The sequence below is a fragment of the Tribolium madens genome, unplaced genomic scaffold (genome assembly GCF_015345945.1).
Source record: "Tribolium madens isolate multiple individuals breed KSU strain unplaced genomic scaffold, Tmad_KSU_1.1 Scaffold_96;HRSCAF=242;Tcas5.2_LG5, whole genome shotgun sequence".
Taxonomy (NCBI): domain Eukaryota; kingdom Metazoa; phylum Arthropoda; class Insecta; order Coleoptera; family Tenebrionidae; genus Tribolium; species Tribolium madens.
In genome coordinates, this window is record NW_025401068.1 from 9,685,238 (window position 1) to 9,708,138 (window position 22,901).

The following is a 22,901-nucleotide window of genomic DNA, read 5'->3' on the forward strand; positions in this document are numbered from 1 at the left end:
CTAGCTCAATTTTCAAGAAACATTTCATTTCATATTGCAGTGCATTTTTAAATCAGGCAATTTTTAGAATTTTGTTGTTTCCAATAAATGCCATACACAAAATAATGATAAAAAGTCCACTGACGGTAATTTAGAAACATTATTATCCTAACTATACGACCACTATGAAAACAAATTCTCCACAAAACTAATAAGTTAAAACATCCAACACATTAGCACCTATCATTTCCTATTAAGCAATAACGTTCGCCTTAATTAATAGGAGTAATTAACATCGAAATTATGAAAAAAAGTTCAACTGCATGTTTTCTGTAAGAAACCTATCTTTTTTTCTTTATTAATAATGAACTTTGTTAAATAATATCCTAAATAACTAAAATTATACAGCAAATAACTTTCCGTATATTTCAGATTATGATCTAAATAACAAAACACTTATAATCTAAACCGAATGAAATTTTTTTGCGTTTTGGAGTCGCTATCACACAGTCAATGAAAGCATGAAGAGTCCATCCTTACTCAAAACAAAGTGATTACAAGTCACTCAATGTACTAGTCGTAATAGGTTAAATGAATAAACAAAGTAGAGGGTGCGTCAATTTTCATTCGTAAAATGGGCTATCCCAGTGCCTTTTAATTTTTGCAAGAGCGATCAAATTAAACATGTTGTGTTTATTTTTGTAACCGGATGCCACCCATCCAAAAATAAATCCGATAACGAAACCATGAAACCCGTCGATTAATCGAGAGTGATTTATCCGGGTTGTGAGCCAATTAGCAGCATCAATCACCATGTTCCAACGGTAATTGTTTCTGGTTGACATGGGCCGTGTAAAAAACAAGAACAAGAAATCAATAATTCATCATCGAACGCATCTGCCACAGTAATAAGATGGTCGTGTCCAAAACCATTTCGTATAATCGAAATATCAACGCGATTTGATTTACGTGGAAGCGTGTATGGAATAATCAGTCTATTTCCGATGTGCGGGGTTGAAACGACTACGTCCTGGGCTGCGTAATCCTCCGAGACTCATTCCAATAAAATCTCAACGGAATGTGGAGCCAACTGCCAAAGAACAACTTTCAATATTGACGTGTTTTTCTATAGCAGATGCTTTTCTGCTCCTTACTCATCATGGCACAATAAAATAAATCTTCCTCATGACAAATAATAAATTAACATGAAGAATGAAAACACCAATTTCTTATCTTACTTTCCTAAGCGTTTGCGTACTTTCATTAAATATATACTTTGTTTTGTTAAGCGGCTATATACCTTGATTAAATATCTGAAGGGTTATTCAAGCGAGGGGTAATTCATCCGGTCTTACGAATTTCAAATGCAACTGATCCTCTTTGCACACCCTGATAAAAGGGTTCCGAGAGAAATAATCTGCGAAAATAAAAGCTACCTACAATGAAACACAAATACGAAACACTGGTGACAAGAAATTGAGTCATATTTTAAACACAAAACGACAAGATGCCTGAGTTAACAGATGTCCTCATCAAATATTTCTTATAAGTTTATCACTTTGCTAACCAAATGAATTTAATTTGACAATTAAATTTAAAAATAAGATTTAATAAAATAACCCCTTTTATTTTGTAAAAATGCCAAAATATATTTTCTTAATTCTTGTACTCGTATCTTATCAAAATTACTCGTATATTTTCTAGAACACCTTAAACTGGTTAAAACATCGATATTGGCAGTGCGATACCTTCCAGTTTTATGTACTACTTGATGGATAGCACAGTAATTCAAATTCAAAATTGCAATTTAGGTACCGCTCTTTATTTCTTTTGATAAATGCATTTACATCGGCAATTACATGAAATATGAAATCCGATTCCTGAATTAAAACTGAAACCGTCAATCGCGATAGCGCATTCGATAGCGGGTCAGTTCACTTGAAAGCTTTGTCAAAGCCAAAGCGACCCACCAGTTGACTCATCATCCTGAAACTTCACTTCGAAAGACGTTACTTTTCCTCCAGTAAGTTCATTAGCGCAGGCGAAATTAATTCCGCTTCGGTCGTTATTTTTTTCAGTCGGAGGCGAGAGCATCGATATCACTCTGCCAAAAAAACTGAAACTAGCCGTCTATCGCGTTTCAGACAGCTGATAAACGTGATGAATTTACTGCTTCAGTTTCCGTATTTTTCTCTCTTCTAAATGGTTTTCGGTACACATTCGGAATAGAAAGACCGTTGTAGGACATGTATCGGAATTGATTCGAGCGGCTCTATAATTTATCGTAACGGAATTCATTTGTACATTGGACGTTTTGAATTTTCTTTCAAAGAAATGTTTTGGAAAATCATTATAATCTGTTCAAATAATGGATGGATAAACAGAAAAGAACCGCGATTTGTACTGCAACTGACACGATCATTAGCTGCTCTTTCTCCGGTTAATTATCCTTTTTTTATAGTACTGTGTTTCAGTCAAGCAAAAGTAACACAGCGTGTCTACATTCGAAAAGTTCTTTGCTTGAAAAATAAAATAAAATGTTAAACTGAGTGAACACTCCGGAAAGTTACGAATTATGAACAGAAAAATACGACGAAAGGGGTTACGGAATTAGCAAATAAAGGGAATTAAGTAGGTAAATTAATTATAAACACGTCCAAATTAAAATTCTGTGGCAAAAAAAATCGAAGTCATATTTTCTTGTCGCTCTACAAGTGCGAAAATTAATAAAATCTGGAAATAAACGTCACTGTTTGCAGTACAATTTCAGGAATACATCGACCACACCTGCTTTTATGCATTTGCAGGCACTTGCATGGAGTAAATAGACTGAGCATGCATTCTAAGAAACCTAAATGTAAGTTTACTGATGAATATAGATTGTTGTGCATTATTTGAAATGATTGGACTCTTTAATTAAAACGAAGTGCATCATTTCAAGACAGTTTACTCAAAACTTCCTTAATTTTATCGAGCTGAGATGATTTCCGTTTTATAATTTTCCTAAAGCAACCAGACAAACTTCCCTCGTTTAACACGAAATGTTTAATGTACGTACAATAACTGTCAAATAGATTTTACCAAAGTTTTAAACATTAAATAGAATGACCAAAATTTTGAATTGAGTTATATTGTGTATAAAGAATTAATTTTAAGATGTTTTCTTTTACTATGTTTTCCCATTGCGTTGATATTGCCAATACTAGATGTGTGTTGCGAATTTTCTCCTATATTTTTACGAATGTAAATTAATTTTTTTGCAAAAATTACTAAACACTGAATTAAAATGATATAAACTAGTTATAAAAAAGCTTTAGGAAAAACAATTTTTTACACAAACATTTAAATATGTAAATTAAAATAAGATTTTTTAAATAAAGATTTATTTAAATCAAAATTATTTAATTAATTTAATTTAATTTAACGGGAAAGTTTGATTGGTATTAATTAACGTACTTACCAAGTATAATGTAATACCTTATGCCTTTCTTGAATTAAAACAAGCTACGTAAGTTATTTTATACATACATACTTATGAATAAATTGATTTTATAGCTTCCTCATTTACACCAATGCAACAACTGAATAAATAGAGTAACTTACGTTATGTCAGTTTTATTCTAAAAATATAGATCAAAATAATTTTATTTATGCAATATTATGTCAATGCAAAATAAGAGCTACATCTACTAGAATGTATGTCATTTCAGTAGTAATAAGTGGTGTTATAATGAGTGTTTAAAAATTTTACGGTATTTTATAACTTTCTTGCTAATAAATTAAAAAAAAAATCTTATCACTAAAAAATTATAAAATAAGATCATGACTCTGTGATGGTATGTAATTTTATTGCATCTTTAACTTTGACCAGCTTTAATAATTTTATCACCTGATTAAGTTAAGCACATTGGGGAATTTGCCTCTCTGAAGCCTTTCTACACTACCTCTGCTTCCTTTTGACTTTGACACAAAAGAAGCACGGAAGATCACTTCCAGATATAATCAGCGATTATGCTTATATTAATTAGTTTCTATTGTGGGTCTGGCAGCAATAATGTCTTTCTTTGTATCCATTGTTTTGAGCTGAAATCTGCTATTTGGCTCAAATGCAGACTTCCTTTTAATTAACTGCTTAAGTGCCTAATCTTACTGACCTTTTTTTTTAAATAAACATTCCTTGACATTCGTCTTCAATTTTCTCGAATTGATCTTTTTAATAGATGTTCGCCAAACTTTGCTACCAAACTTTCAAGTTTTAATCTGATAAAAGCAATCAAACTGTTTCTAAAGTTTAATTAATCGTTTAAGTCTTCAAATAGGAGTAAATTCGTCAGTTTGTTTAAGTGATAATTATCAATAAAAATATTCGACGATGTAATTGTTTCAATTCTTGCTTTAGTTTTCATCGTCAACTTTTAATTAGAACGACTGTTTTTTATCAACACAATCGGATTGTCGAGCTTCAAGTTTTACTGACTTTGGCAAAATCAACATTTGATTTAACGAGTGTCAGACCTTTCCAGTAAAATCATCACTAATTAATAAAGGTATTAGTGCAGTTTGGAAACATCAAATATTCAGGGAGAGTAGAAGCAAAGGGTGAAATTTTTAGTCACACTTTTTAACCTTCTCTAAGTAGAGCAATAAATAATAGGATTACGTTGTAATCCTTCATCTATATTTTATGCCTTAATAATTCACGCTTTAGTTTTTAAAACACCAAGGGCTACATTCAATAAAAGCGCCAATGAACACACATTATACTATTATACAAACACAAAACTCATAAGCAGTAAAACTACTTTAATGTGCTCAGTTTTTTGTGCTATTTTTCTTTTCTGGTGTTTAACGGCTTACTCAAGGTCAACACTATTTTTGTGTATTTTAAATTTTCAGTTATCTTTTCTGATTCAAGATATATTTTCAGTTATTTAATATTTCATTAAATTTGGAGAGGATGTTTTTGATTATCACTTAGTGTGTGTAAAACAATTACTTCAAGCGACTCTTATAAGATTACTTCTATCCATTTGGTGAATTAACTTTGTTGGAAGTTCCATTAATTGTTATCACAAGAGGAGAGTAAATCAAAGGTCCGTTGCCTATGTGTTGAAACGCCCTACTGACGATTCGATTAGTAATAACATTGTTAATTTCCGTGGCTGTTTCTGACATATAACTAGTTATTTACCATCAATTGCCGTAGTTACAGGTAGGTAGGTATATTAGTCGACTGACAGGCCTAGTAATAATTTGCACCGTGGTTTGCTCTAGAATGGTAATGGCGAAATTAACAAACGTTTTAGATATTCAATTATTGGAAGTCCTTGGTGCTTGAAACCTGTCTTATCGAAGCTCTGATGAATTATTACATTAATCTGGGACGATGTTTAAAGGGCCATTTAGTTTTACGCTCCTGTGGTAGAAAGTCGGAAAGAGGATTATTATGCAAGCAGTAGGGAGTTTTGAATGTTGTATCTTAGTTAAAAATTAAAGTAGTAAATATTAGCAATCCCTGAAAGCTAGAACAAAAACCATATTGCATAAAAGTTTTATTATTTACTACATATTTCGTTCAAGACATTTCCTTTGGATGTGGTTAGTTGTTTCCGATAAATGTTATTACTGTGTAATATTGTACTAAAATGTAAGCTAAAGTTAAATCGCAGTATATACAGGATGTCCTATAATTGTTTTAAAAATTCATCCCATTCTGAAGCCCTGGGCATAATGAAAACCAAAATAAATGTCAAATCAAAAATTTGTTTCAAATAAAAGAAAAAGTAAAGCAAATAAAAAAAACTGTTTCGAAATTTTCATATTGGTTTCGAACCATGCAATAGTATATTCGTATAGTATAGTATATATTCGTCATCAGTTTACCTCCCTTTACCACCGATAAGAGGACAAAAATAACCCAGTACCAACCTTGTTTATGTTCAAAATAAGGGTTTATTATTATCGTATAATCAAACAAATAAATGTATCATCGGAGTCCACTCTGAAAAACAACAATATAGTCAACAACATAATTATGCATCATTCTTTATTGTTCTTATTGTAGGTACATTTTCTTAAAATACAACATATTGTTTCTTTTTATAATTTTGTAAAATCTTTTATTTAACATAACATTCAAAACTATTGCAAATTGAAAAATTATTGAAGTCCGGACCATTCTGATCTGGTGTCCCAGATGGTGTTTACTGTTGGATTATTTACAACAACCCAAATGTCTCTATTGTTAAGAGTAATTCGGGTACCCGACTTAAGATTTACGACAGTTCAAATATCGTGACGAGAAGTATAACAACAATAATTTCTGGATACATAATTCTAAAGGAAATTTGTACTTTTGAATATTTAGACGAACATATGTATTTATATTGCCCATCATTTTCAGATAATAAATTTTATGTTACGTCTACTACAATACAAAAGTATTTCAGTCAAATTTAATATCGATTTCCAGTGGAAATATTGGAGCATTTATCTAAATATTCAAACAAATCGCAATACACATTTTAAAACCCAAATCTTCTAATAATTATTTATTTAGCCTAGTTCTTATTTTGAGCAATTTTGGAGATAAGACAAAGTAAAAATCCCAACAGTGTAATGACATGACCTGTTTTACTGTTTATACTTACATCAAAAAAAGACACCAAAACACCAAAATTATTTTGAGATTGATAAAGAGAGTTACGCGACAAACAACCCCAATTATTGGTGTGTAATTACTTTCTCTTTAAGTTTCTTTAAAACTGTTAAAGTTGTCTTTTATTTGTGGAATAATTGTTTACTTATAAAACAAAACTTTACTAATTACCAAGTCGATCGATAAATAGAAACTTCTGCACAGCAGAGAATGAATTCGCAAAGAAAGACTTGACTTTTTACCACTGGTGAACTTAATTTCTCAAATGCACTGATAAACCGAGCAATTACTTATCTCGATGATTTTTTTGGCTGGAGTGATAAAATCCACAACATTTCTTCACATTATTTAGAGAAAAAAATCAGTTTGATGGAAGTGTTTGCATCCACAGGCAACAAGTTTCCGTCAGATAACGAACGGTAGATTCGATTTCGGTGCAGTGCTTGGCGGTTTGGCTTTTAACTTGTTCAGAGCATTTATTTGGAATTGCCCCTAGCTGTATCTGACGGATCAAAATATATAAAATGTCAAATGTAAAATTGTATTTCTATATTTTATAGCTTTTTAAAATTGAAAGCAAGTGCAAAAAGATGTCTGCCTCGCCAATCTCGAACGAAATTTTCAGCAGAAAAAGAGATTTGTAGACTGGTTTAGTCGTATCATGCTTGGAATCAAACTTGCTGCAGTTGCAGCGAGAAAATTGAAAAAATGGACAATGCAGTAAACAACATTCGGAAACTTATTGTGTCTGTAAAATTAGTTTCGTTGGGAACTATTGACAAAATCGTAAGTTTGGTAGAAGCTGCATTTGAACAGAAAAAGTTACACACCTTACAATCGATTGTACGAAAGAGCCAAATACATAAATCACAGAAATAAAGAAGCTGTCAAAGATAAAAAAGACTTCATCTATTCCACCCACACGCCCATTTCCTTTTCTGTACAACAGATAACGAAATATTAATTTACTATTTTTCCTAAACTTTCAATTGTGTTTCAAAACATCTACGATGATTTATGCATTTGAGATTTGGTTAAAATTCCTATTTTAGTTTCAAGGTTCTCTCCAACTGAAAAAATCCACAATCAAAATAAAAGTTTAAACAGGCTGATTCCGATTCGGAAAAATTCATTACCTTATTTAGAACAAGGAATCTGTTTTATGTTCTTGCCACCTGTTACTCTCCATATACGATAAACGACACATTGATTACAAATACATAATTTAATTCAATTATAAAGTTAAAATGTAAATTATTCGTTTTATTTCACACAATAAAAGCCTTAAATGACCCTAAGATTTTTTTTGTGAAAATAATTAACATTTGCAATTCTAGTATTTGCTGGATGAAAAACTAAAAAAGTTTACCACAAAAATAGTTGTCGGTATCTTTTTAAATAAACGCACATCATAATGAGCAGCCTGTAGAATTAAGTAACATTAATTAAATAAATATAACCACATTTAAATGTGATAAGTGATAAACAGCGAACTTTGCACTTAAAAAGCCATAAAGTTAATAAATTTGGCTTCAGTCTGCGACTAACAATGTTGATTAAAGCTGCGTATTTAATTCTCATCGCGATCGGTTCATTCAACCGAATTTACGGTCATTGTGAAGAATCGTATATGACGTTTTGTGACTGTGTGTCTGATATTCGGAATTACAAAAGTGGAAATTGGACTGACGTAGTAATCAAGTCTGATAAAATTTCGTGCTCCTCCACCATCAAAAGCAACAATTTCGAAAAATTAGAAGAAATTAAGATACTGTTTATTGTCAATCAAATTGAATCAATTGAAAGATTTACCTTTAAACAAATAGGTGGAACACTAAAAGTTTTGAAATTTTATGGAAATAATTTGATTCAAGTAAAAAGTAACATGTTTTCTGGTTTTAGAAAACTGAGCCAGTTAGGTTTGGTCAATAATAATATTGAGTTAATTGAAGAGAAATCATTTAGTGGATCTGTTATCAAAAATTTGGATCTATCACGTAACAAAATCGAAATGATCGCAGCGAATACATTCGACGGAAGTGAAATTACTAAAATCGTCTTAAGATATAACAGAATATCCCATATTAATGAAGATGCCTTTAACAATCATTTGGAAATCCTGCAACTAGACTACAACAATTTAGAACATTTGCAAGGCGGTTTTGCTTCAAAATCCCCGAAGCTAAGTGAACTAACAATCAGTCACAACAAGCTATCACACGTTTCCGATGTTCCCTCTTTAGTCAAAGCAAACAAGCTTGACTTTTCCTTCAATAACATTAATCACATCAATCTTCCAGAATTTGAAGATTTTAAAGATCTGATTTATCTTGATTTAAGTAGCAACAAACTCGAAACCTTTTCATTGAAATACTTTAAGAAGGTGAAAACGGAAAGAATGACTCTACTGTTAAGTTACAATCTTTTAACAAACATAAAAATCAAAAGTAACGCAAAACCTATGACACTGACACTGTTTGGCAATCCATGGAATTGTAAATGTTTGAAAGAAATGCAGAAAAGTATGCTCGAGAATAATTTTACTACGACAAAATGTGACTTGGAATTGTTTAAATGCGGTTTTCTTCCCGTGTGTATTGACCAAGGTGAATGCAAGAACTCACAACCGGTGGAAAATCGTGATGATCTGAAAAGGTTCATGCAGCAGAATAGGGAAAAAGAAAATTTTACCTGTGATGTGTTTCGTGAGACTAGTTCAAGATTTATAGTAGGTATTCATTCTCGTTAATTGAATTTTGTAAATATTTAATACTTTTCATGTTAAAATAAAGCCTTGAAAAACTTAGTTTTTTGAGTGTGGGAAAATAAAGGCTTTCTATCCTATCAATTTGGATGCTTACAACCTTTATTGTAATTTTACCTAAAAGCTTGACATTTATTCTCTATTTATCTCTAAACTTGATAAAATGTTTAAAAAACTAGAAACCTATCTTTATGGCAAGTTTTATAGAAGAAACGTACATTTTATTAAGTGGAGTTTATGATTGTATGTTAAATGAGGAAAATTCCTGCTTGCAAAGGTCACGCCACGATGGAAGCTTATCACTTTGCAGAAATGGCCATTTTCCCTCCATGCATCAGAATATTATAAATAATAAAATACCTCGTAAGAGCCTTAACACATTATTTTGCATAATATATGGTCACATTTAAGGCAATAACTCGCTGATCTGGCGCCAAACCTTATTACAGTTATGAAAAAAATTCTATCCTACACTCCAACTCATGTTCTTGACCATGAACCTGAGTAGGTGAACCGAATCAAAATTTATGTTGGCCATTATTGCCCCTCAAGGAATAAGTCTGGTTAGTTTCATGTCGCACGTAGGGGGTTACCGTTTCATTTCCAACACCCACTCAAATCAATACATTTGTAGAAAAAATCAACAGTCACTAATTATACCGTTTGATTAAACGCAAACTGGGTTAATAAATAATCCCACGAGATTAATTGATTTAAACGAGACACCCACTCAAGTTTTTTAAAAGTAAAAAGAATGAAGTTATTTGTTTTACACCTTCCGTCACACACCATTCTCTTGGTCCGCTCCTTTAATTTTCACGGCGGCAACGTCGTGTTATTTTGCCATCAACTTACTTTCTGCCCTTGTTTTATGTTGCAATAAATCACGAAATACATTTTTACGGGCAGATGCTAAATGCACACGTAATGTTCATCGCTCAACTCACGTCCAACCTCTTAATTTATTTAGGACCATGAGGTAGTCCGATTGTAAGCAACCTCTATTTTCATTAAGGGTCACAGATGCTTACAATGGACTGACGGAGGATCCTTTACAAGATGGGCGTCGGGGGTGGAATACGTGCCCTGAACGAAGGACCAACGCAGCGCCGCTGAAGGGCTTACCAAGCAGACATTCAAGCACGTGTTGGCCATTTGACGACACGATTTTTTCCAAGTAAGAGGCTAGTTAATGATCTCGACGACGAGCTTGCGATACCCGCCGGCATGGATATATCTGGGTTAGGAGCTTTGCGGAACGGTCGCTTATGTGTTATAAAGGCATAATGAATGGAACATACTAATAATAAAGGGTTTTTCAAGTTTTTATTTTGTTATTATTCCATAACCAGTTTGACAAATGAAAAAAAGAAACTCGACACTAAACAGCTCAACTGAGAAATCATTATTATGAACTCGTTTTGCGTCAACCTTCGCAACTTTTCTCCAACCTCAAATTAAAATTAGATGTTTTTAAGCCAAAAACTTTTATTAACCGTGACAGCTTCTTTACAACAGACTGGCGCAAATAAACTTTTTTAGAATAAAAGATAATAAATTAGGAGAAATTTCTCCGTTTTCAGCGTAAATTTGTCATTTATCATTGTTACCTTCTTTATATTTGCTTTATGTGATTAATGCTTTACAAAATGAACGAACCTTATTTAGACAGGTTTGCATTTTCTGGATATCTGGCACGTAGCTTTAAAATCGCCCTTCTCTGCCCCTTATTCATCTACCAGCAGATAATTGGAATTGTTCGTTGCCGCAAAACGTTTCATTGCTAATTGTGTATCTTTTGTGAGGGTTAATATTTGATTAATGGACAATGAGCTGTTTGCGTAGATTAATGGGCGCTTCGCTTTATTTAAAAAAAACGCAGAGATATCTTTCAGGAAACTCGTAGTCCAGTTTCAGCAACATTATGAGGATAATTCGCATGAACTATTTATTAATTGAATACAATGTGTGGTCATGAGGGAATTAGCGAAGAGAACAACAAGGTCGGTTCAATAGATGATTGGTTGGCGAAAATAAAATAGGTTAATTATCCCTCAGCTAGTGCATGCTGTGATTTTGGACCGTGTAATAGAGATTAATGATTTATCCACCGTTTGTGGCATCAAGTCGACTAATTAATAAATAACGAGGAACAATGCATAATGATGAATGCAATATGTTAATACGATGTTAAATTGGCAATACGAAATTTCCATTGACACTTTTTATTTAGTTGTTTCTTTTGCAAAAACGCATAATAGTGAGAATATCTATACCAACTATACCACACATTTTTTTCGATTGCCTTTTATTTTTGTTTAAAATCTGTAATCTTAACTGACAAAAATTTTCTTTTTGTTTAATAACACTGATATGGAGCCTTCAATTTAATTTCAAAAGGAAAAGTCCTGTGAAATTAAGTTGACAAATCACGTCAACTAACATTTTCCGAACTTTTTTGAAGACGTAACAGTCACGCTAAGTCATATTGTGTGCATCATTTTGCAATGTTTTATATTTTAAAAATTAATTCGACGGTCAAACCGACCATAAATCAACAAAAGGTCATAACTTTTTTCTAAAAACTGCGATTTCAAAACCACGTTCACTTTCAAACGATTTCATTCAACCTGCGTCTGCTCGCTGTTTTTGTTTAAGAAACTTGTTATTGTAAAATATGAGTCTGATCTTTTTGTCTATGGTTTTAATATTTGCCGTTCCTGCGTGCAGAAAGAAAGTTTTTATGGGCCAGTTGCTTTAGAGAATTTATTAAAAATCTCCCCCTGAAATATGAAATAGCTTGTCAGACGCCGAACAAATTCATAAACGATGCTGTGCGTGAGTGTATATAAAAAAGCTACATAATATCTGTATCGGGCTTTCCTTTGAACAACATCTGATGCAAATCATCAATCACAAAATCTAGTGACGGTTATGTGTAATCATTTTCACATTGTATTTACATTTCACGCCGAGAAACTCCATCTTACATTGAAAACTTTTCACGACACGAACATTAGTTTTATCTTTGTCTAAAATGCGAGAATCAGAATAAAGAAAACTTAAGAAAAACTAGAGCAAACTCAAATTTATACTAACTGAAAAAAACAAATTTCTGGTGTCAGAAACTAGGGAGATTTATTTATATTTGCTTGTAGCTTTCATACGGCTGCCTGAAAGTCGTGTAATTTTAATTTATTAATGAACAATCCAGACTAACAAATTAATTTTCTGAAATTTGTTGTTTAATTTTAAGTTTTAATAAAGCTAGTATGGCAACATGGACACATCAACAGATTATGCTCGCCAACTATATTGTGTCCAGCTATGGAAGTTTCAACTCGTTCCGAGCGTAATTGCCTAATTAATTTATGCACCCCCAAGTAATTTATATCTGCCTTATTTTGACTGTGGTGGCGTCGTGATTGCCCTTGTAAGGGTAATAAATACTGAAAGTTGTAAACAAAGTGAAAATCATTTTAAAATTTTCTTTCAATAAACAAGATTCTATCGCTTAATATCTCTGTCACTAATGAATCACATTACAAATTTCCAAATCACGTGAAAAAATGTAATTTCGACAGCTATGAGTTAATTTTCATAAACAGAAAGTGAAACAGTGTGAAATATACCTTGTTACGTTTTTTTGTTAAGTGTTATTTAAACATAAAGCCTGTTTCAAAACTTGCGCCCCAAAGAAAAATGGCAAGTAAGATAAAAAGATTTTTTTTCCGACAGAAACAAATAGGGTCAAATTTGCAACATTTTCAGTACACAAAAATTCAAACTTTATGTAAATATTCATAAAAAAGTGTAGTATATTAATTGAATAAGTCTAAGCTGGGGCGGGTGTTAAATGTTATAAGAAAAAAAGAGAAATTTTTAGAAGAGAGAAAAAAATACAAAACTTATTTATAAATAATGAAATTTGTTCCTACATCCATTATTATTGTGGCATAATTCAGTAATCCTTTTTGAGATATTATATGTACCAGTAAAAATGTTTCGGAGGCTACAGATATCCCGCCATTTCATTTTGTGCCAACTTCCCTTACTATTTGTAAACACGTCTTTCTTTGGACGTAATCTCCTTAAAGTAAATATTTTGAGTTGCCACGTACGTTTCCGCCATCCGGCTCAATTCCTGCTAGTCGGAGGCTTTCGCGAGAGTTGACAGTTCTAGCAGGATTTGATGTGTTCATTAATCTCTACATCACAGATTTGAGTCCTGTGAACTAATTTTTCTGATCAGGTGTCACCTGAAGGCAAATTACAACGTCCACATTTATGATGTATTACTTTAAAAAACAATGCATCAACTCGCTAGAAAAGAGTATTCTAACAAGAGAAAATTTCAATTTAAAAACGCCGATGGCCATAACTCAAATTTGACAGGTGTATTTTCATAATCTTTTCAAAAAAGTTGGTTGACGTAGTTCCTGACAGGTCGTTCTATTACAAATTATGAATATTGGCGACATTGTTGCCAACCATTTCCGGTATCCGGAATGAGAAGGGAACCCAAACACGAATGATGATGCTGGCCCAAAGTCCGGTATGTGGGTCAGTGTGCAATAATGGTTGCGTAATCTCTTCTATTTATCTATCGATCATTCTGCAGTATTTAATTAAATACCAAAATCAACATTCTAGGGATGTTGGTGTCGCTAAAGACAGCTTTGTGCGGGATCTATACCAAGACAATAAAGGAAGTTGATGTGGGACTTCTTTTGTTCATGTTTACTAGGTACATTTTACACTCCTTTATCTAACATATAATTTCATAAAATTTGGTTTATTTTTAATTAATTTAAGTAAATACAACTTTAATTACTTTGTGTTAATAATAAAGTGACTAATACAAGTATTAACTATAAATACCCCGACTTCCTGCCTTCTCGTTTGTTCAACTTGCATCCTACTCATTAATCTTATAAGAAAACGTGTAAACAGTAAAACAAAACTTAATAATGGTGCAGTAATTATATACCTTAACGTTGTTTTAAAATTACCTTCTTTAAAACTAAATTTACGATCTTAAAACGATAATAAATTTTGCTAAAAGAAAACAACTTTAGATCTTGATTAAGACACAAGTAAGTGAATTTTGATTAAACACAAAATTTGTTGTCAACATTTGAGCTTAAAATTGTTATGTAGCCAATGCTACAATTATTTACATTAGTTGTCTTGTGTCTAAGTTACATCAAGTAAATATTAAAGACCAAAATTTTGTGACAGTGAGTCTAAAACTTTATCCTTAATTCTCATACAAACACAAGTACATCTTCACAACATAGAGACTATGTTGACCTTTTTGTGTAAATTTCTCTTACTTACGCCCTCGAAACTATGTCTTTACCTTTTCCTTTATAGGAATTGATCTTAGGGTGTTTAAGCTTTCAAAACACTTTAAATTATTATAATACGAGAGAATTCAGCTTGACAGGCTTTAATTTTCAAGCACCCTATTAACAAAACACACACTGCTTTTCCACGTCCTTAATATAAGCTACTAGGTGTGCCATCTACTACATTCTTGACTCTTCTTGACAATATAAAAATTAAATATTATTTTACACAAACTGAAAAACCAAATTATTTAATTCGTGAGAGCGGTTATTAAGATATATTAAAATTTTATTCTCATGCAAAATGTACAATTTTCCCATTTATGGGGTAAGACAGAGTGATTCACAAATAATTTTACCACTTTACAGAATTTGAAAAGCAACCAGTCATCCATAATAAGACATTTAACAAATGTTCGAACCTGATTTTTTTGTTAAAATTTCATACGATACGAAACGGGTATGAAATCAAATAATCAAAATGGATAAGTGGATGCACTTAAAAGTTCGCTAAAGTAACGTGAATTTTTCAATTAGAAACTTGACAAAACTTGACTCATTGAGTACCTAGGTATAACTCACATTAGACACAGATTAACTTTGTAATAAATCACTATTACAGCAACACCATGATTTCGTGACCAAAGCATCTGGAAATTTATGTTTCCCATGTTATATCCAAATGCACCTTTGTGGTAAAAGACATGCGTTCTCGATCTTCGTGAAATGCAATTCTTATTACCATTATTTTGACTCTCTTTAGACAACTTAATTGTGGCTATTTAAAAACAATATATTTTTGTTCAACCATGATTTGATTTAAAAAATTGGTAAAATCCGAATTACTTCGATACAAGGTTTACCATCGATTTTATATTGAAAAAAAAGGTTTTATTCCCTTCGTGCACCACATAGTCAAAGTAACCAAAACAGGGAAAACATATTGAAACATACAATTTAAATTCGAAATTCTTCAAAGCATAAAACCAATGTTTTGAAGTTATATAAGATTCGAAACATTCATCCTTTACGTTTATTGGTTGGGTTTGTATCATGACATATTGTTCATGTAAAGTATACTGCGAAGTTGAGAATTTTTTATGAAAGGCATCAACACGTAGCGAAAAAGTAACATCGTCAATAAATTGCCACCATTCGACCTCAAGTCTACCGTTACGTGCTTATACGAAAGGAAAGGTGAATGCATGAAAAAAGTGATAGAACTCCATGCAATTTTAAGAAAGGTGAATATGTAGCTTTTAAACTGACATAAAAAAATAAAAAAACACGTCTACTGCCTAAAAATTAAAATAGACAGTATATTATCTAAATGTGAAATAAAAAAGTTGCAAAACAAAGTAGTAAATGAACTGTGTTGGATGAAATATTAAGATTGCCATATAGGACAGGTGCCGATTTAGCAAAAGCCTAACCGACTTCTTATCAAAACCATTCCTCTTCCTTCACAATAAAAATCAGACAAGAAGAACAGTTGTTCCCCTGGTTCCCTTCTTTATATCACCACCTCGAACCTGCATTCCCTCGTTTAATACATATGGGGTACTTGCTAAAACGAGGGAAGATAACTTTATCTTTCGCAATAAAAAATGTTGGTTGTATAACACAAAGAACGTGTGAGTGTGCAGATAAAACTGTTGCAATCTGCTTCCGTATTAATAATTAAAAACGTGAATTAGACATCTACGTAGGGAGAAAAAGCATAAATATTCTCCCGAAATGTAGCTGTCAAATACACGACACAGTAACTTTCCCTTAATTGTAAGACCAAATCTCGGATTCGGCCTTCCAGCGATAATTTTTCGACTCCCTTGCATCCTACATGAAATAATCTGAATCTGAACCGAGGTAAACTCACGTAATTTTAACTCAATTCACCGAAAAATATACGTAATGCTTTCCTACCCTCGAAATTTAATACCTTTCCCCAGCTAAATATCACGTCACTCCGGTATAAATATTAATAATCCCCTGTGCACGAATCGCCCCTCTCAATGCAAGTCCAGGTTTTTATACAAACGCAGGGGTCTTAATCGGACACTAAACGCCAGGAAGTGTGGCCGTGATTAGAATCAGCATCCCTTAATATAGGTACACCGGACGTGGAATTAGGCTTCTGATGCAGGTTCACTTTGTGGTCGCCGATGGAGATACTGAAGGGCTTATCTGAATCTTAAGTGGCGACAAGAAGTTTGGGTGCTCTATATGTTATGCTAAACCGTTTCCGCAGGATGATTGAATAAATTTGGTTTAGTGGGATTTCGCGGTCTACTTCCTGGAGTGATTAAGGTGTGGATTTTGAACGCTTAACTTTACATGCAATTTATAAGCAAGTCTAGAAAACCTAGTGTGATTTATGCCATGTCGACGGCGAGTGTTAAATATCAATGAAATGATAAACCAGACTGACCCAGAACGTGACTCTAATCATCGAGGACGCAGCAAAACTGCTTATAATTAGCACCTTAAAAGTATTTGTTTTGGTGAAAGAAAAATTACATTTGGGAAATTAAAGGCAAAATTATTATTTGTTCAATTGATAATGAAAAAAAAAATAATTTAAATACACATGATACACAATAATGAACTATCACAACTTATAAGTCAAGAAAAAAATCAAATGCCAAATCTTAGAACCATACCTTGGCCCCTAGGGTAGGCATAATATCATTTAAAGCCCCATAGGGAAACTACAAATTAGTTCATTAGTCCTAATTTAATTCAACTTCACTCATTATTATGCATAGCAGACGCATTAAATCTCATCAAAATATTTTACCACGAAAACATTATCATCGGTAATTTTCATCCATTAAACGCTGTTACCCTTTCAGCTCTTCCACTGACAACGTATAAAGTGTTTTAACCAACACAAAACGAATCATTTAAATGAGTTAAGATGGTACTATTAATTAAATTTATTATCATTTTATACAACTTCAGTGTTATTGACGAAGGGGTAATAAATTGTATGGCTTCTGAACAGTTAGTTACATGTCACTTTAATTTTTTATGTGGCAATAAAAGTTAATACTGAAATGCTTCGCTGGTATGTCTATTACCTGGTTATAAACGTGAAACTTTAGATCAAATGGACAAGAATTAAGTTTCTGCTTGAATAAGGTCAGAATGATAAAGTTTTCCAGGATTACATCCATTTTCAGTATTGCTGAAGTGCATAAAAGAGTACATATGTACTATCAAACAAGTGTTCCTTCTAAAACTGGACGTTACTGTGTTCAGGAGTGTTCTTACTTCTTTATATGAATTGTCCCACATTGTATTGCACAGGGACGAAGTTTTTGGACATTACTATTATTAATAATAAAAATAAAACGCAAAGACCACTTTATAGAAAATAAAAAAATGGGTTCATTAAAAACACTCAAGAGTGCTTTGACAAATATTTAGTATGACTTTGACTAACTCATTTATCCACTTGTCAAGATGATTATGATTATGAGAAGCCAATCAGTATAAGTTAAAATTTTTCTAAAAATGATTTATGTGGTTCAGAAGAAATTGTATTGTTAAAGCTTTCAGTTGGCAATACGCAAGGCACTATACTTAAAATAAAAGCAATTTTCTTTTAATAAAGATTTTGTTTTTCACCTTTGCAAAATTTCTGATACAAACATTTTTTTAAATGCGTAATTATCTAATTTTTAACATGATTTAACTTACACTCATTGGCTTCTGAACCGTACAATTAAAATTCATTAGTGTACGATATGTTCGACGACATACGTTCGCCTACTGCAGTTTTTTTTTAATGAGCAACAGGATAACTGTAATAATGTAAAAAGTAATGAGCATCCATTTATTTAACATAATTATTATACATGTTTGTGCTTTTTCCGTTAATTTGCATTCTGTATCTTTCATGTACTAATTATACACCATATATGATATCTAAAGCTAGGTGCGACGTGTCTGTTACATGTTACATTTCAACTAAAAATATCCTGTTCTGTTATTGTAGGTATAAAGAAAATTACAGCTATTATTTTTCTCTTCTAACCTATTAATAATAACCAAGATGTTAAACTTTGGTGAAATATTTGCATGACGTAACATTACCAATGATCTTTGTAGAAGAGATTTGTAGCATAATTTTTGATCAAAATAAAAAATTATTTAAAAAATAGTGTAATAAACAATCAGTTGTAGCATGAATAAAATTAAAACTTGTAAATTTTTTATAGCTAGTATAAACAATAGTAAGTTATAAGACGAAATAGGAAACGATTTCATCGCTGGAAAACACTGTATAAAAATTAAACTATAAAAAATTTATTTTTCAAATTTTTCTGAAAAAAAATATAGAAAAGTCGGTACTCCAATTTACTAATTAAAAAAAAACATCTAAATTCTCCACAAAGAAGAGGTGTAATTAACTCAAATTGGCAGCAATGCCGTAAATTATTTTGATATGATTTGGAGGCGGGAATAAAAGAGTTGAATTAGACGAAACTCTCGTGAAAAAGTGAAAAAAAGTAGAAATTTGAGAAGATCTAAATTAGATTTACTTTCTACCCATAACCCGTGTTCCACAGCCAATAAAGTTTTTATTGACCAACGATGCTAGCAGACAACACTCATCATTCCGCTCCACCGAGGAAAATTACACGCTTACACTAAGAAAAATTCAGTAATTTTGGCGTCGCGACGCTTTCCATCTACTCGCAATGGTCTGTCACTGGAGGCCACAACTTTCATTTAAGTCGGATTCCACTCGCAAACTGCCAGCCTTTAACACTTTAAGCTTGTAGGGTAAGTCTGTCACAAGACGAGGATTAAATTTTATAGGATTGGAGTGTGATTCGGCAATCGCAAACGAATTTCCCTTGGTGGAAAGAAGGCCCATCGATTTGAGCAGTTAAATTCCCATAATATTGCATGGTAAGCGACAGAAGGCAGTTGGGTCACAGACACGGTTCAGGACATTCGACAATGAACTGGGCCGGAGTTTTCGATCCCTGCAGAAGGGCGCACGTGTTGTCAAGGGCGTTTGGCACATGTCACGGCTCCATTGTTGGGGACCCCAAAACTGTCACATGCTCTAGTTTGGGATTGCGCACAGAACTTCCCAGTTATTACTTCAAGTGAAGATAATAGCCAAAGTAGTCGATAGTTGTGTATTTTTTGGAAATGAGAGAAACAATGAGGACTTTCATAAAAGCTGTTATACAGAAATGAACACAAGATTGGTTGAAGCAATGTTTAAACAGTCCTAAATACCTAAATCCTAAATGAAAAATGGATTTATTTATACCATAATGACATTACTTTACACTGTAATGGCAATAAAAACACAATTTCTGCATTATTTTATTTAAACGATCTAGACATTGGTCTTCAAATTGAAATCTGCTATAATTCTAGGCAAAAAAAACTTACACATAAGGATTTTATGAATACAAAGTTTTTGACCGCATCGTCCAAACATTTAGTTTTTGACCGTATCGTCCAAACATTTAATCACAAAAATGTTTGTTCACAAATTGTAAGAATTTTTTTCTGATAAAACCGTCAACTTTTTCATAATGAATTCTTTTTTTAATAAAAATCGTTTAAATAATAGATAGAATTTTTTTATAATTCCTCGAATCTATTACTTCAACGCCATAATATTTAGAATTGACTACTATTCCTGCTATTTTCAATTAAGTACAGATAATACAGATACGTACTGTATTTTTATTTTGTAAAGTGCCGTCTTGTCATATCAAGTGATGAAGAATATGAAGAGCTATTTTAATTGTGCAAAAACAATTTACTTAACTCTTCTATGAGCTAAATATTTTAATTAAAGATGGTGTGCGTATTTGCATGTGTTTGGGCAAAACTTAATAATTTTTGTATATTTACACATAACGGCATGCTTATATGCAAAGCATCAATTTAACTTTCCGAAGAATATAAGAGAATTATTAAAATTCTTAAAATCTCCTTGACAGAAGTATTGATTAAATATTCATAGATACTATAATATGTTTTATCAAGATTAATAAATTGTAAAAACTTAAAGAATGTCTTGCCGTAAATAAACTTCATCTAAACTAATTTTCTCGAAATAAAAAAGAACGAATATCATGCTGCATTTCCGCACTTTTTCCGGAAGTATTAAAAAGTTTAACAAAGTTAAGTGAATCAAAATATTTGAGTGCAATTTTTATTTGACAAAAATTAGAAAGAAAATTCATTATAAACCCGAAAAATAACTATTACATTTGTTACGGCTAATGTATAAATTTGGCTAGTATATAAACTAGCTGGATAGTTGTAAATTATGACATAAAAGAGAATAAAAAATGTAAGAAGAATTGAACAACTAAGATGTTAAAAGTTAATTAAATTAGTTACAGCAGCGGGATTCGCTGTTATGACACTTGCTATTACATGTTTTTTGAGCCGCTAATTTAGTTGAAATAGCATTTGATGTTAAAACAGTCAGTTTGGATAGTTACACACTATCCAGTTGGCACTTTGTTTATAAACCGGCTAGTTTGAACATGAGCCGAAATAAAACCTTTCATTTCCTGAAATAAGTGAAAAAATATTGGAGAAAAACTTGCTCCCAGTGGGGCAAATAAAAGCTGACTCATCCCCTTCGCCCAATTTCCCCTGTCCTCACATCTTCAGTAATTTGATATGATCCCGTTCTAAAGACGTGCTAGATTTATACAAAGCTTTGTTGAGTTTGAAAGTATGTAATCAATCTCACATCCTGTTGAACAAATTGTTTTTACACAAATCACACCCCAAATGAGCAATACCTCTATAATTTTTAGTTGCAACTGCGTTGTAAAACATTTTATTTCGATAAACAAATTTAATTAAAAAAATCTTTAAATCCTCGCATTAATTTGGTCGTAAAACTGCTCACTCTTCATATGTTAAAAGGCCAAGTAAAGTGGTGAGCTTTTATTAGCAATTTTGCATCGTCTACTTTTTGTTATAAAAATATACGGACATAAAATATAACCGGAGGATCTAATTACAGGACTTATATTTTTATAATTTTGTAAAACATTACTATCGCGTGGTCGTAAAACGTCCCACCGGAGATGTTGCTTAGTATCTATAAAATTCCTCCTTTTTTTAATTGCATCGAATCAGGTTATTAACTACTCCAACCAAAATAAATTATTGCAAAAATAAAAGTTTTCCTGGATTATTATAGATAAAATGTGGGTTTTTCTATTTTTCATATCAAATGTGCATCAAATGGTATACCGCAGAATCTTGAACCATACAATGCAGAATTTAGTACATTCTGATAATGCCAAGTTTCCATCGAACCCCTCTTCAGATAGACGTCAGATATTGTGAAATTGATGTTGCCGAAAAAGATTAGCATAAAACTCATATATTCCGTTCCATTTATTCTCCGGAACACCAGTGTAACATTTTTTTGTCCAAACCCCATTACATCCGTGTCTTTTTCAAAGCCATTTTTATTATCCGTCAATACGAAAATAGAGCTTGACTATTTTTGTAATGTGACATGATGAGAGTTATGCGTGTGATGCATACAATATCCTCCACTACTTTTTTCATTAGTGAAGATGTTCGGTTTTTCTCCTCACATACTTTTTCCTTTTCGAACAAAACTCCCGCTACACATGCTCCTTCCGCTCCCAACAAAAAACAACACTTTCTAAACACCGTTGTTTGCGGTTATTATGAAACTTGAGGATGACTAAATAAAGCGATCGGCTTGATTAAAAAATCTTGCTATCTTGTTCAGGAGATTTTTGAAATCGATCGTGTCGTTATAAGATATTCAATTGTGGTTGTGCGACACCAGGGAAATTACTCAGGTGCCCTCAGAAGCTTTCACATATTTTAAAACCGGGTTTTTCTCGAAAAAAGCAAAGCAAACATTATCAGCAATTTAAAACGGAGAAATCCCTGAACGTATTATTTTCCCACTTGGCACACTGGGCGTAATTAAATTTACCACATCCTCAGAGACAGATAATTCCAAGATGCTATAAAAGTGTTTTTACACATGCAGCATACGTGTATTTTTCTAGCACTCGCTGCAATTCTTGTTTAAGATGCATTTTTAGTAACTGAATATCAATGAGCTATTTATTGTTCCAAATGTTTTATCATTTTTTAA

The 22,901-nt window shown here is 32.2% G+C and overlaps 2 protein-coding genes across 5 annotated transcripts in view; one reads left to right on the forward strand and one right to left on the reverse strand.

The window, feature by feature from the left end:
* The window catches only part of LOC123012400, a 125,682-nt gene that overhangs the window by 19,607 nt on the left and 83,174 nt on the right, over positions 1 to 22,901 (reverse strand). The window lies entirely within an intron of this gene.
* On the forward strand, positions 8,187 to 10,692 carry LOC123012401 (P-granule-associated novel protein 1-like). Of its 2 annotated transcripts, none has more exons than XM_044410284.1 (2): positions 8,187 to 9,964; positions 10,417 to 10,692. In XM_044410284.1, exon 1 carries the CDS (start codon positions 8,187 to 8,189, stop codon positions 9,384 to 9,386), a length of 1,200 nt encoding a protein of 399 aa, XP_044266219.1. In that variant the 3' UTR covers positions 9,387 to 9,964; positions 10,417 to 10,692. The 2 variants fall into 2 exon arrangements, with proteins under 2 accessions (XP_044266219.1, XP_044266220.1); XM_044410285.1 differs by having other exon boundaries at positions 8,187 to 9,764; positions 9,813 to 10,692.